Below are 15,840 nucleotides of genomic sequence, written 5' to 3'. Positions count from 1 at the left end.
GAACAACCATGTTTGGGTGCTGTGTGTATTGGTGGGAATTTTGTGTATTGACATCCGTACAACATCTCCCTGAGCAGGAGGCTACCCCAAGGTGAGCTGCTTTCTATTAGCAGGGTTGTGTCTAGCGCCCGTGTTCTGCTGGCAGGGCAGTTCTTTCACATCTTGAGGCAACATAGCTAAATTGGTGGATCCATAGTGCAGACTAGGTGTAAATAGAATAAAAGCAAGTTTGAATTTGTATCATTTAGGAGAAGTGAATTTTGCTCTACTTGTAACTAGTACACTGTCTGGGTAGTTAACTTTGTCCCCTAATTTGCTGCTGGCCAAACTCAAAATCCACGTTGGTTGTTTCTGGCCAACAATTGCTGAATACAAGGCCTAGAGGAGGATCCTAATTTTAACTGCAGAAAATATTGAAGATATGAGTATTTATGCATAAGTATTTGCATTAGAAGGGTAAGATCAGTACTAGCAGATACCTTATGAAAGATCTAGAGGAAGCTGCAGTGTGGTGCTGGTCACAGGTGATGCTATTGGCATTTTCACATATGTCAATAAGCAGAGATTAAGCAGGCATAAAAATAAATTATCCATTCAGTGCTTTGATCCAGACCATTGTTTCTAGGGCACAATACCAGTGTATGCTAAAGGATTGCCTGAGTTTCTACTTCTTATACTACAGTTGTCTAATGAATAACTAGGAGTGCTTGTTTTGCAGTAATGCTACAAGAGCCAGTAAATAGAAATTTAATTAAAACGTGTTTTAATGTACTTGCTCTGACTTCTAATTTTTTGATAGTGGTTGAATTTTATAAACAGTAAACTAGCTTTGTTTAGCCTTCTGAATCCTTTTGTGTTCAAGAACTGGCATCTAGTCTGTAATTCCTTTCAGTAGCACACAAGAGAAGGACATAATTTCACCCATACTTGTCTAATACAAAGTGAATGGTTTTAGCATGGTTTGATCAGTACCACACTGTGACTAAACTTATAATGGGACTGAGCACAATATTAAACTCCCTTATAGTCAGCTTGTGCGTCTACCTGTGTCTCTGTTATGTCCAAGATGTTTGTATTTACATGCTTGGGTTGTGCCTCTTCTTCAGTTGAGCTGCTTTTAGTTCCATTTCGATCCAAAATAAAAAAAAATCATTCACACAAAGGAAGTAATATAATGAAGTAATGGAAAACTTGCTTCTCATCACCATGGCTTTGGGAAGGAAATAAATGAGCATTCAAGTTGTGTAATGTAATTAAACAGCTTTACCATAGGAAGTGAATGTGTTATTCCTAAGCCAGTGAGGCCTAAGTTCTTTAATGGCCTGTAAGCAGATGCATGGCAGGATTTTCTTCCAAGCATTCAGGCATCTGGGATTTAGGTATGAGTTTGATGCTTGAAAGTGATTCTAAATATCCTTGTAAGTGTCTAAGAGACCTTTGAAATACTGGTCTTTACCCACCACTTTGTAACTTGCTATCTGAAAGTCACAGTCTTTCATTGAAATAGGGTACCTTCTTGTCAAAAATGTACAAAAGCTAAAAAGATGCAGGTTAACTGACATCTGGTTCTCACTGCAAGGAATGAGTGTCTTTAAATTGCCTAATATAGTTCACAGCTGATCTACAGCAACTGAAAAGTGCAAAACATGAAAGAAATAGTCTAGAATCACTGGCACTAAGAACAGCAGAGTGATTAAAACTGTTTAGAAAGGATTTCTTTTAGAAGGAATGGTCCTTAGAATTGGTGTTTTCCCCTCCAGTTTTTAATTTGAGCAATTTGTAGGGGCCTTTCCTATTTTTAGATGAAAGCTTGCTTTGGCATCTGTTAAATATCAGGTTAGAATGTGAACATCAATATGTATAAGGAAACATTAGCTCCAGTCGACATTTCTTCAGACACCTGGAATGTGATCTTAGTGTGTCATATACTGTAAATAAGATAATATTAGAAAATAATTATTTTTGATTCTCCAGGTAATAAAAGCACTGTGTGGCAGGGTGCCTGCTGCAGCAAATGGCTAGTCCTGTTGGCCTGGTGGCCTTGTTTTGCTTGTTGTCCATTTCCCGGTGGTATTGGATGGATTGTCAGGCCTCGGTTCTGCAGCTGGCATTGCTGCAATACAGCCACCACTGTCGTCAGGTCACCCCAGTGGGGCTCTCCCTGGACCCAGTGGTCATCCTGTGTGAGGCTGAATGCAGTCACTGGGTTCTGAGCATTTCTGCGGTGAAACAGAGAACTGTGCTATTTAGATATGTTCATCATGTGATAGTTTTAATCATTCTCTAAACAGATGCATCTAGCTCCTGACTTGTGTAGCCAGGAGCTAAATGCATAATGCCGCAGGAAAGTTAATTGTGAGATCAGCCAATTTAACTCTAATGACCAGTTTAGGTAAACACATTGCCAACATCAGCAGGTGGAGTGCACTGTGTTTGGAAGACATGGATTTTTAAGTACTATACAAAAAGATAGTTTTATTTATTCTGTTCCTCTTGACCGGGGTATAGAACAAAATTAAACCATCTAGACAGTGTTTGTCTACTGATATTTGTGACTCAGTATTCCTGTCTCATTTCTAGACAGCCAAGGAATACCAGGTCTCCTGGTTATCAAGCAGTAATGCTGGTAGGAATTGGAGGACATTCCCCTATTTAGTATTTCCTAAAGAGGATAAAAACATAATACAAAATTTTTGAACCATAGATCTCTTGGGTTTGTTAGCTCATGGAGGTGGCACTGTGAATGAAGAGGCTGTTGTCTGTGTCCTCCAGGCTACTTAAAGGATGTTTGAGGGTACAGCTCATAAAATAAAACTACTCACTTTATGATGACACTGTTTTGCTAGCTGAGCAGGCTAAGCAGCATAAAGAACCAGTGCAACCCCAGACCTTGGAGTTAGATTCAAAGTTATAGTTAAATATTTAATTGAATATGTGTAAATCTTGGGACATTAGCTAAAGGTAGAGGCTGTAATTCAAAAGTGTGTTGAAGTTATTCAGAAAAGGCTTTAAACAACCCCCCCCCCCAACATTTGAACCATCTGAGGTCCTTCTATTTAGTCATGTACTTAAGCGCATGTGTCATGGCACCAACTGTAAAACACAGGCGAAAGTTAATATTGTTTTGCTGTGTCTGTGCTTTTGTTACAGTAGCACTAGCTGGTGTAACATGGTTTGCTGCATCAAAGCTGTTACAGTCTTCCTGTATACTTTTGATAAGCTCAGAGAAATTAATAGTGATTTTGCTCCTGTTAGATGCTCATGATTGATATAGAGTTAACATAATCTTATATTAAGCCTTAGTCTTTAGGTAACAGATTGCTGTAAAGAAAAAAATATAATGGTCTATATTTGTATTTGCATAATATGAACATATATTTTACATCTTTTTTGTGTAAAACATGTTTCAAAAATTCTTGATTATTTATCTTAATATACCATGGAGGTGAAACTGTTGAGAGACCTCAAAAGAAGTATCTATCCTTTTTTTCCCCCTCAAAAACCAGGGTGACTGTATATCTGAATTTCTGTGGATACATTCTTTTTCTCTCTCAATCTCTCTCTCAAGGCTAGAACTGTTGTCCAAGTGGAATCTGAAGGTTTTATATGTTTGTCCAGAGTTTCTGAACATCTGCAGCCTGCTCTGAGGAGCAGTTTCAACTGCACTGCTGGCTATTTGGCAATCTCAAGCATGCTTGCTGTGCATATTCAGTTAGACTCTACAGTGCGTGCCTAGCAAACTCCACATTTTCAATAAACAACAAATCCTCTGCATGTGTGCAGTACAGTTGAGCTGTGGGTGCACGGTATGCTCTAGCAGCCTGAAGCACTGGACTCACTGAACCCATAATACTCTGTGCACAAACACATACTCCTCTCTGGGAAATTCTGGAGAGAACTACAGCAACTCTGCCAAAAATCCCAGGTCTTTTTTTGAACAGAATTTTTCAAGGTCTTCAGTTTTTCCAAAGACGTAAGCTCCCAGATCTGTGCCTTGGCAATGAAAGAATAGTCTTTTTTGTTTTGTTTTGTTTTGTTTTTCCAAACATGCTAAGTATTCATCATCTGCAAAACTCTCTCATGAGACTTCCAAATGCCAAGCATTTGTGGGCTCTCTTTTCTAGATATGTGTGTACATACACACGTATATATGTCTGCTTGGGTCTAAAATACACTATTATAGTAAATGCTCCATTCTTTGCTGTCTAACCTTTTTTTATTTGTTTTTGAACAGGCAGAAATACTCAGTGTGCTCAGTCACAAAAACATCATTCAGTTCTATGGAGCTGTCATTGAACCTCCAAATTATGGCATTGTTACAGGTAAGGATTCTTATCTGACCCTTCTCTTGATTCTGTAAAAACTCTGATGCTATGAGGTATTGGCTTTACCCAATTTCAGTGTTTTGCTAATTGCTGTGGCCGCTCTTGAATGTTACAGTCCTCAGCACCACCTACATCAATGTGAATGGAAATGCTGGAAGTGGGAATCATACTGGTAACATAGTTTGTACCTACACAGAGGCAACTGCAGCCTGGGGCATTCTTCTTAAAACACAAATTCATCACTCCTTTAAATAGAATCTTTCACTGTGTTCACTTACCATGTTCTGTAAATTGTTTTTCCATTTGAATTGACATATGATAGAGAAGTCAAGGTTTTCAGGATATGAAGTTCTGCCAAGTTTTATGAAAATAGAAGGTTGAGGGTCTGCTCAGAGCAAAGTTGCCCCATGAGTTCTGCATGTCTTGGAAATCCGAGAATCCACATTATGAACTTCCCAACTGTAGGAAAAGCATTGCTTTGCTGGTCAGGCTTCTGTTTCAGTATCATCCATATCGGTATACAGTGTCTCCAGGAGCTTCTGATGAAGGAGAACCATCCTGGATCATGTGCTGGAAAAAGCATAGCTTCCAATCAGCTATGGAAATCCCTCAAATGGTGGACAGAACCTGTGAAAATTCAGTTATTTCTACCTGTCTTCTAGACCTCAGATAATCAAAGTAGATGGCAGTGTAGAGGGGTAGGAGCACATCTGAGATACTAAACTGTTCAGAGCAGATGGAGCTTGATTTACAGGAATGAGAATATCAGCATAACGGTGGTCATGGTGTTGAAGTCACTTCATAGATTCCAGAGGTGCATGAAGGATGACCTCAGTCTAGACACTAGGAGGCTGCACTGGTGATAACGTGCCAAATAGGAACTTGAAAATCTTCTTGAGGCAATGAAAATAGTAGAAAATTAATAAATCAAGTAATATAATTATATTATAATAAATTGCAACATAAGGGTAATAAACGTAAACCAGAAACCAGACTAACAAAGCAAATGTATAATCAACAGCTGAGAATGATGTCTGGATTAGAAAGTCCTCAGTTTGAGCTCACAGAAGGTCAATATTCGGAGATCATTTGACCTGCTCGCCAGTCACAGGACAGAAAGCAACCGAAGTAGTTCATTATGTCATTGGGAATAGGGACACCTTTAACCATCTGTGAGAATAGTCTCCTCTATGTAGTCCAACCACTTTGTTGCTGAGGGAACTCTAATTCCATCCTGGCTAAAGAAAAAAAAAATTTTTTTAAATGTGCATTGGATTCTTCCTGCAATTTCCAAGGGGATTGAAGTCTCTTTGATTGGAATGGTACCAAGGCTGTATTTCCCCAGACCATTTTCAGATGGAAGAATGGCTGCTGAGAGAAGAAATGTTAATTACACTTGAAATATTTTTAGAGGGATTTTCACTCCATTATCATCTGGATAGTCTTTGGTGCTGCAAACTTAGTTTAATCAGAAATCCATTTCTTGTGCGGGAAAGGCCAAAACAAGAAGAGATCCTGAGAACCTAATAATTTCTTCAGAATGGTGGGGATAAGGGCATTCAGTCAAGCATTGGGACATACCAAATATTAGTTGCACCTAACATCTTATTTGTAGGCTTCTCAGAGAATTCTCTGAGTGTGTCCTGTAGGAATTAGAAAAGCTGCATCTGCAGTCAGGGCATGTTTCTCTTATTGGGGTGTACATTAGTGTAGAACTGCTCAGCCATCCCTTGAACTGCTAATGTGAATCACATCATTCTGGATGTCACTGACAGTCTCTGTCAACAACAATGTTGATGTCTAGCTTTCAAATCTACTTGTTGATCACAACTGCCTCCTCCCAAAAGAGTCTTGGAGCTTGTGTGTCCCATCTGCACAGAAGGAATGGGGTATATTCCACAGTAACAGGCTGAGTCCAAGAATTCACAACTTTTCTAGCGCAAATACCTCTTTCCATTTGTGACAGAAAATTACTATCCTGTTATAATTTCCAAATCCATAACTTCCTAGTAAAACCCTGTGGCACAATAGATTTATAGGAAAAATACTAAAGGCTTGAGCTTTGTTGATTGGGGTTTGTTTGCTTCCATTCACCCAGAGCAGTGAAAGGTTCAGGGACCTGAGTTATCACTGACCCTGGTGGATCAAATTATGCATTGTAGAGTCATGCGAAATTTCCAGCCAACCTATTCCTCAGGAATGCATTTATAAGATACATGATGACATCATGGGTAAAAAAAGCTTATGTTTTAATTGAGGAAATGTGCAGGTCAGCAGCTCAATCCTCTTTCTATGACATCAGAAGCTACACTTCGGTCTTCTGCAGAGGCTTCTTTCAGCGGGAGAGTCCAGTGGTAATGATCCAAAACTAACTTGCTACTTAGGGACCTCCTATTTTCTCCCTCTTTCATTTCGTTTAGCTCTGGAATCTTCTCAGATGGCCCACTGTAGCCTAGGCTGCAGTGTCGGTCCTGTTCCAGAGTTTCCTTCCCCACACAGTAATCTCCCAGTGGCTTGGATTTTGTTGACGAAGAGCAATTTTTACTTTTTATGCATCTACAACTTATTGGCCATTTAGACTATGATGTATGATCCCTTGATTATTATTGTTATTAACAATAATATATATGGTTAATATAGTTAATAATATGTATAGTTAATAATAGTTTTTAAATTCTGCAGACTTGCTAAGGAGCACACTGAATAGACTTGGGAGACAGGACAAAAAGCTTGAAGATCCCGCTCGCATCTCCCTAGTCTTTGTGCTACTTGGGCTAGTCCCCTGTGGCAGGTGCTGATGCTCTCCAAAGCCACAGGAATTATGTCACAGCAAAGCCCCCTCTACCTTGGCAAAGAGTTAGAAGAATATGTATCACTACTTGAACTGAATGACTTCCTGTTGTATTTTTGATGAAACATTAATGAATAATAAATAAGTATAAAGTTTTTTTTAGGGTAATGGCAATAAATACTAAGGAAGGGAGCTACAGCCTTTAGGCTGTTGAAGTTGAACATGACCTGCAGCACATGGAAATCTGTCCCACTTTACTTCAGTGTTAGCCCTATAGTTTCTTCCTTCCATTTTTTCGTGAACAAATGATTTGATCTGCTGCTCTCTTCTTCCGTGTTCCTTAGAAATAAAGGGGAAATATGAACAGAAAATTTTAATTTCCCTTTCTACTTGCAAACTCTTTCTTCCTAACAGAAAGTCATATACTTAACATTTGATTTGTTTTTAAAGAAATAAAATAATTATGCTTTATTATGGGACATAACCCATATGCAGTGCTGTTCACGAGTGTGAAATATTCCCTTTCTACAGAAGCAATAATAAGGATCACATGCTACCATATTCATTTCTTAACTGCTGTTCTGATCAGGAGAGGCAATTTCACTGTTTCAATATATAAGAATTTAAAGTTATGTAAAAGTGGCACTATGGAACTTTTAGTTGTCTCCATTTTCACAATTAAATATGAGTAGGTGTAACTAGCTTGATATTCCAACTTTCAGCCCTGCAAGCACTGAAAGTCAGACTGGATTTCATGTGTCACACATACAAACACTAATGGGCCAAAAACCCTTTTGCTTCTACCTGTATAATCCTGCTGTGGGTTTCTGTAGGTGTAGCTGAAAGGTTAAAAAGTAAAGGTTAAAGCTGAAAGCTTAAAAAACAAAAACAAAAACTTCTGTTCATGCTGAGCAAGGCATTGCTTTCTTGCTTTCTTAGCTGTGCTGACTTGTCTTAGGATGAGAGGATATAAATCAGTGAAAGTCAGTCACCATTTGGATATGACTGTAAAATCACAAGTGGAAAAATTATTTAGTGACATATTCCCATTTTCAAATAGTTTTCTTTCTGAGCAGAACTATCCTTCATAAGACTTTAAAAATAAAAAAAAAACACCAGAAACTTTTACTCAGGAGTTTGAATAGCCTTGCCTGTGGTTACTTTATGCTAGCCCTTTCTACTGCCTTTTAAATTTGAAGTCTGTTGTTGTATATGATTTTACTTTATTTTTTTCTTAACAGTAGATTATATCCATGTTGGGACCTTCAGAGCAAACTACTAACACTACTTACAGTATTAGTTACTGAACCCAGATTTCAAGGTTGAGGTTGACTTTTTTTCTGGAATTAGCAGAATTTTCATTAGATCTTTCAGTTTAGGTGTGGTGTTTTAAAATGACATATGGATTTTTTTTTAATAGAATATGCTTCCGCTGGCTCACTGTTTGATTACATTAATAGTAACAAAAGTGAAGAGATGGATATGGATCATATCATGACCTGGGCAACAGACATAGCTAAAGGTAAGCAAGGAAAATGGTTCATTACCATCTTACACAATCTGTAAAGTGTACAGCTGGAGATACTTTCCCTATGAAGTCAGGAAAACTTTCATGTACTTCCTTGTTCAGATTGTCCAAAGAAAACATTCTTTGTGCTTTTTAATATGTTCACTGGTTACTGTCTTTCTGAATCTCTTTCCGTATCCAAAATAATTTCTGGAGTAAAAATGGCTTCTATGAGCCAGTTTTACTTCTTGTTTGCCCCTAAGTCTTAAGAGAATAATTTTGCTACTGTATAATGTATATTAGGTAAAGTGCATAAATTGTCCTTATATTTCATTTGAATTGGGACATTTAAGGAAACTAGAAGCTTGTTCTCACTAGACATACTGACATTATTCATACAGTAACATAGAACAAGCTATTTTGTCCTTTGTGTTCTCTGCGACTACACAAGAATTAATGTAAACTAGCTACTGAACAGTAAATTCACATCTCTGCTTCCCTGTGCAGACAAACACCTTAGAAAATATAACTAGATATGACATTAAAAAACATTAACATGCCCATATAGAAACTCTGAGAGATACATGAGCTTTACTCAGTCCTTTTTACTCAAAATAGATTATGGGAGCTTTTCTTTCTCCTGCAGCCTATCAATATGACATACGCATATGCCAACCTGTAATGAGGACAAGTAATGGGAGCTGGAAAACATGATTGCTGATAAGTACTGGCCATGCTCAGCCTTCCTAACTTGACTGTTCCCTTGTTTTGTGTAGGAATGCACTATTTACATATGGAAGCTCCAGTTAAAGTAATCCACAGAGACCTGAAGTCCAGGAATGGTAAAGTACCAGAACACCGAAATGCTCTGCATTTGCTGTTTTTTGTTAATGCAACACTTAAATCTGTACCTGAGCTTTGTGAACATGCGGAACTGATTCCTTGGCTGTCATCAAGCTAGACTAGGTGTTGTCGAGGCACAGAAGAGCCTGTTCCCTCCTCTTTCCTCCTCCCAGTCCTAAGGCTGTCTAAGCTCACTTACAGTACCTGGCATCGTTTAGAGCATTGTGGAGGGCTCTTTCAAGTTGTGTCTTACTCTCTGTGATTATATCAGTCTTATCATGTCAGAGGTTGCCTGGATGCTCCTCACTTTTCCTTTTTGGAAACATTGAGAGCCGGGAAAGACTAGCACAAACTAGACACAATAGACTGAATAAGGCCTATTATTTCTTATCTGAAAATGTTGTCATAAGTGTGGCCTACTTTGAGATTTGACAGATATTCATGCTTTTGAGTAATACAAACTTAGTGTGGAGCTGCACTGGTTAGACTGTACTTGGCAGTTGAAGACCAGTTATGAAACTTGCTAAACGTTGACTTTAACTGAAACATTAACTACTAATAGTGGGATAATAAGGACACAGATAATGCTGCATGGGGAGATAATAGTAAAGAAAAGACTAATCTAGTTTCAGTTATAAGTTTTCTCCTTTTTTAACAAATCTCTAGGAGTGTTTGTTAGACCTAACTGCTACATTGGGGAAAATGGACTTAATCTACATTTTAGTCTAAAAGTAGTAGTTGTGTTGCCACCTTTGAACTGGTGAAAAATGAGTAAGATGTGAAAGGTTTTGAGTTTGTTCAGAGGCTTGCAAGTATTCAGCAGAAGTTCTCCAAAGCTTCTCAAAGAAACCAGAATTGCACATACTTTGGTGCTGGCTCAGCATGGGGTCATTTTCCTTGACGTAATGCAAACTGTTTTGCCATAAAAATGTATTGCGTTTATTTTTAATGGAACTCTTGTAACATACTGCTTTTTGTTTTTCAGTTGTTATAGCTGCTGATGGCGTTTTAAAGGTATGAATACTCTTAATTGTTTGTAGAGAGATGTTGCTACTTGACTTGATATTTTGATGCCCAATAAATGAGAGGTTGGTGCTCTAATATCTGTTTATTTTGGTTTGGTTTTGCTAGATTTGTGATTTCGGTGCCTCAAGGTTCCACTCCCATACAACACACATGTCATTAGTGGGTACTTTCCCATGGATGGCCCCTGAAGTTATCCAGAGTCTCCCAGTGTCTGAAACATGTGACACATATTCATATGGAGTGGTGAGTGCATGTCATTTCTCTATGTGTAGTAGCAGAACTCCAGTGTAGGGTTGTCCTTCTGAATAAGAACAGCAAAAAAATCATTTTTTTCAAGACTGAAAATATTTATATATTTTTGACGTGCCTGAGAATGATGGAACAGTTTCTTGCATGTTTAGTAAGATCATTTAGTAAAATCCTTATCTGATTAGATGAGCAGCATGCCAAAGTGGGAAATGCATGCTTTACTGGAAGAATTCAGCCTGTCAGAAGGCTTGCAGGAGCTGCTGAACAATATCTATCATGAATCTCTGCTTGTGTTTTAGTGGAACAGATGACAAAAAGTTTGTGTTGTAGTAAGTGTATAACAGGATGAATTGGTAGGGATATTTCCATAAAATGGAGTGTCATTGAGTTTATATTAAAAAGTAAGCCACTTTTTCATACCTAATTGTTAAAAGAGCCTGCTATCATTATCTGGCAGCTGTGAGAACAGAGGCTGTACCTCTTGTGGAGGTAGAGGCCTCATATAAAAGTATAGAAAAGGCCAGCAGGGTTCTGCCATTTATCTGAAGGGGGAATAATGATTAACATTGCACCAGAATGTCAGTTTTGCTGGTACAGTAATGTGAATTATTTCACTCTGTCCACAGTCAAACTCTAATTTGTTTTTGCTCTGCAACATGAAATGGACTAGAAATAGTCGTGCTGGTCAGATTAATTGTCTGCCTTGCCCCATAGCCTTTTTGTGACAGGCAGCAGCAGCAAATACTTTGAAGAAAAATAGAAAGGAAGCGGGCTCATAGTTTGCATACATATGCTGTGTACATATGCATTTTGTTTTTGGATTCAGTAGTGGGTGACACAGTGAGGAACTCTTTCAGTACCTGTCGAATATTGCCTCTTTGTCTTTTTGATGGGTGGGAAGAGGTAGATGTGAAGAAGGCACTGCAGTTTTAAGCTAGCAGCAATAGCCATGCATAGCTGAGCTGATGACCCAATGGAAGATGACAAACTTTTTGTCAAAGAGTTATTTATAGTGAAAAAATTATGAGACATGATGTGGAGTGTCTTACAAAGAAAAGGTTGAAGATTTGTAAGGAAAGGAAAAAACCTATGTTGTCATGTTCAAAATCCTTGCTTGCTTAACTGAGCTAGGTCACAAACAGTAATAGAACGTAAGCTGACAAATGTAAATTTTAATGTAAACCGTTATTGGAAGCAATCACATATTATCCACTGAAGGGAAACATTCCAGTTCCAAAACAAAAAAAAATCCCAGAGAAGAAACTCCAAAAATGATCTTATAGCTCTAAGCTGCTCACAGTCTTGATGTGAATTGACTATAAGTGAAGTTCTAGGAGTGGGAGAAGTTAAGAAATTGTTTAATATGTTATCATGCCAAGTATTACCAAAGTCTGAGGAACAATATGTCACGCTAAAGTTTATTTTCCTCATTAAAAAGTAAAGGTCCTTTGACAGTTCTGTTGTTGGAGGTAAAACTCGGCTAACCTGTAATATGTGAACCAGTATGAAAACAGTTCAGTGTTACTAGAATATTTTAATGTGGTGACATGTGTATAGTGCTACTTCACTACATGTAATATCTGACCCACGTTTTTTTATATATAGTTTCTGAGTTAGTATGCTCTACTGTGGTTAGAAGCTTATGAGTTCAAAAGCAGTAAGGAATGAATTGATCTTTTCATAACTCCAATGCTATGCCTTGGAACACCATTTCAGAGGAGATACAAGGGTAGAACTGAAGAATGACAGTGACCCAAGTATTTTGCTGATGAAATTACTGACATGATGTGGTTGTGCCAGCAAGAAATTGTCCAAGTATAACTTTGAAGATTGGAATCCCCCTAAAATAAGTGTTAGACTATCAGAGAATTAGCTAGGAGATTGAAAACAAAAAATCTTAGGATATTTTTGTCTCTTCAAATGATTATCATCTATAGAAACAAATTTTGAAGAATCCCCTTTCAAAGTGTAAGGCTTGCCAGCAGCCTTTGTTCTGGAGCGACAAATCTGCTTTTCTTCAGTTAAAGTGCTGATAACAAAGAACAGAATCCTTTCAAATGTAAACTAGCGAGATGCTTGGAATAGACATTCTGTTTGCAGTATATGTGGCCTTCCCTGTGTTTTCAGTTAATTTCTTTTCTGCTATTTTTTTTCCTGCCTGGCTTTTCTTTCTATATACCTTTCTGTGGTCCTTAAGGCTTCAGAGAGCCTTTTCCAGTGGGTGTCAAAGTCTTTCTGTCACCATATAGATGACAGCTGAAGATGAGTTTGCTTCTCAGCTGAAATGAACTTCCTTCTTTGCAAACAGTCCACATATATGTAATACCTCCTCTCCATGAGTGGCTAAACAGGTCCATATATTCTTTTGGAGATTTGTAGTAAATAATTTATAATACAGCTTAAGAAATACTGAAGCTAAATGTTTTGCAAGATTTATTGTGAGACAAACACAGATCTTGAACTTTCCTTCAGCCACGCAGCATTTCTATTTTCTAATCCATTTCCAAATCTAAAAGCAACAGACACCAAGTGTTACAAGCGATCAACCCAGACATTCACTCACATCAGTCGCACTTTTTCTAATGTCATTGCGTTGCCCAGAAAATGATTCCTTGCTTCTCTTCCAGATACAAAAATGTATGTGGAATTATGATGTTCAATCTAAATACTATTTTGAAGAATTTGTTATCCTAGCAAAATAGTAGTGCACTGCAGTGAATGTATGTATCTGTATAAATGTATTTAATCAGAGAAAGCTTATGCAGTGCAGCTGAAATATTTTAATGCTTACAAGAACAAAAAAGTAAAGCCATTAATTGGTTATCGGTAGCATAGAGACTGAAGTTAAATGTAGCAGCTGTTATGCTCCTAGCAATAGTTCATGCATTGCTTTGGCTATGAGGACATGTGTTATTTATAGAGGGAATGTTGGCCAGCACTAGGGGTTATCCCTTACTCTTTTTGAAAAGAATTATGAGATCTTTAACTTCCACTTGGATCAATGCGGAGAAGACTGACCTAATTTTCATGGCTAATAGTAAGGGTAGTACCTCTGGGAGCACCACACTTTCTGTTCATGCTGTAGTCTGCTAATTGTGGCTTCCAAGATTCATCTGTGTGCACTTTTCTACCCATAGAAAACATTTCTTTTTTTTAACTGAGTATTTTCAGAGTGTTTGGTTTTTCTCAGATTACTCATTTGGATGTTCCCTATCCTATATGGCACTTTGAATTTTTGTTGGCTTTGCACTGTGGTTGTTTTTTTCCCTTTGATGTTACACCATTGACAGGGTAAGAATTGAAATGCACAGCTGAGCTCACAGAGGTAAGTGTGGGAGCTTTTTTTGAAGACCCTATCACACTCATTCTTGATTTCATGTATTGGATGAACATTCATATATTGCCTCTCCTTTCTGTTCCACTGTATGCAAAGAAGAGCCTGACATCTTCAGAGGCCACAGTTTCCAAACCACTATATTAAATAATCTTGCTTTCTTTTCCACCATTGTGTGTAGACTGGGTATTTCTTTGTGAACGCTTGCTGTCTGTCATCACAGGGATGTTATGTGATCAGGAAAGCAGGTGATCGTCACCATCCAAGGTGGGAGGGGAAGTGAACCATGTCAGTCTCTCAATTAAAATACACCAGAATTGGGAGACAGATTAATTTCCATATAAGATGAGCTGGGAGCCAGTTCTGAAAGTGAACAGAACATATCCTGCAATAAAGCAGCCCAGGGAAAGCCAGCTGCAGGTGCTTTTCCTGCTGCCAAATGACTGTGGGGATGGGAGGAGACAAACAGGAATGCAGAAGGTACCCATTTGCTGCTTTTTGTAAGACTGACAATATAATCATTCACCTTAGCTGATGATTCAGAGCAGCTAATTCATAAGATGGGGTTGAAGCTCTTAAAAGACTGAAGATACTGAAATGTCACCATTGGAAGGAAAGTCTTTATCTAGACCATTGACCTGAGTGTGCAATTCACATTGTTGTTAGAGCATTGCTCTAAACCCCTGCAAATAAATACAAAGGTTTCTGACATCCCAATTTTCTGTCTTTTCCTTTTCTCTTACTGTTAATGAAAAATATGGCATTAGGAAAAAATTTTTGTATCTTGTCATACTGCCATTTCTCTCTCAAACGGCATGCAATCTGGAGTGCTTGGAGCTAGTACTGTTGGTTTAGGAAAGCAGTGATCCATAAAGGCAGTGGAAATAAATACTAAAGGTGTCATGATAAAGGAATTCAGTGCAAACTGTTCTGCACAGGCTTATGTGTATGAATGGAGCTAGGCAGCCCTCACAATTCACAGCCTTCTGAAAGGAAAAAAAGTAGAACAGTTGAGTTTTCCAGCTCCAGGCTCTTAGAGACATTTAAAATGTATTTCATTATGTTCTTTACTTGGAAAATGTATTTAGATACTATTTTATCAGATGTGCAAACTTGAGTGAGTTTCTTCTTTGTGGTTTCCTGTTACAGCCATACAGATGAGGTGGTTCTGCAAGGCTGCTCAACTGAATGTTTCATTTGGTCCAGGGGCTTTTGTTTTAAACTGGCAGGGTTGTACACTGCTTTGCTGTCTGAACTACATGGGAATGCTAAATTATTTCATTCTTTCACAGTTAAATTTCCTTCTTTACCAGTAGAGAGGTGGTAATTGGAATTACAAATTGATTTTATTTTTCTTGTTCTAAAGGAAATGAATTGAGGCAAACAGGAGAGTTGAATACCTGTATGGACATCTGTCCTTATATATTCCTTATTCCCCGGAAAATTGTTCTTAAATTTATTTTTCCAAGATTCCCTTACCTTTGCTAATCAGTCTTTAGCTCAAGCAGAATTATTCAAATGGGTCTATTGATGGAGCACCCTGTCCACTTGATTAAAAGCCCAACCAGGCATTAGTGTGGTTTTTTTCTGCTTGAGCAGCATCTGCCAATATTCTTGCATTTTCCTTACAATTACCTTCATAGTTAGCCAGAGTCCCTTCAAAATGATGTAGCTGAAATAAGCCCGAGTACTAACCCAAACAGTGGGGTATAGAGACTTGCTTAAGGATCTTAATGCATTTGGTCAGATACTAAATAAATGATGT

At 38.0% G+C, this 15,840-nt stretch overlaps 1 protein-coding gene across 2 annotated transcripts in view; it reads left to right on the top strand.

The window, feature by feature from the left end:
- Positions 1-15,840, top strand: part of MAP3K20 (mitogen-activated protein kinase kinase kinase 20) — an 86,743-nt gene that overhangs the window by 20,256 nt on the left and 50,647 nt on the right. For both annotated transcript variants that reach the window (XM_026061446.1, XM_026061447.1), the window contains exons 2-6: positions 4,235-4,322; positions 8,537-8,638; positions 9,400-9,465; positions 10,452-10,480; positions 10,598-10,735. In XM_026061446.1, coding sequence (XP_025917231.1) covers positions 4,235-4,322; positions 8,537-8,638; positions 9,400-9,465; positions 10,452-10,480; positions 10,598-10,735 — 423 coding nt within the window. The remainder of the gene's footprint in view (positions 1-4,234; positions 4,323-8,536; positions 8,639-9,399; positions 9,466-10,451; positions 10,481-10,597; positions 10,736-15,840) is intronic.

The sequence above is a fragment of the Apteryx rowi genome, unplaced genomic scaffold (genome assembly GCF_003343035.1).
Source record: "Apteryx rowi isolate R43461 unplaced genomic scaffold, aptRow1 scaffold_180, whole genome shotgun sequence".
Taxonomy (NCBI): Eukaryota; Metazoa; Chordata; class Aves; order Apterygiformes; family Apterygidae; genus Apteryx; species Apteryx rowi.
The sequence above is the reverse complement of the archived record's forward strand: the minus strand, read 5'-3'. Positions and strand labels throughout refer to the sequence as shown.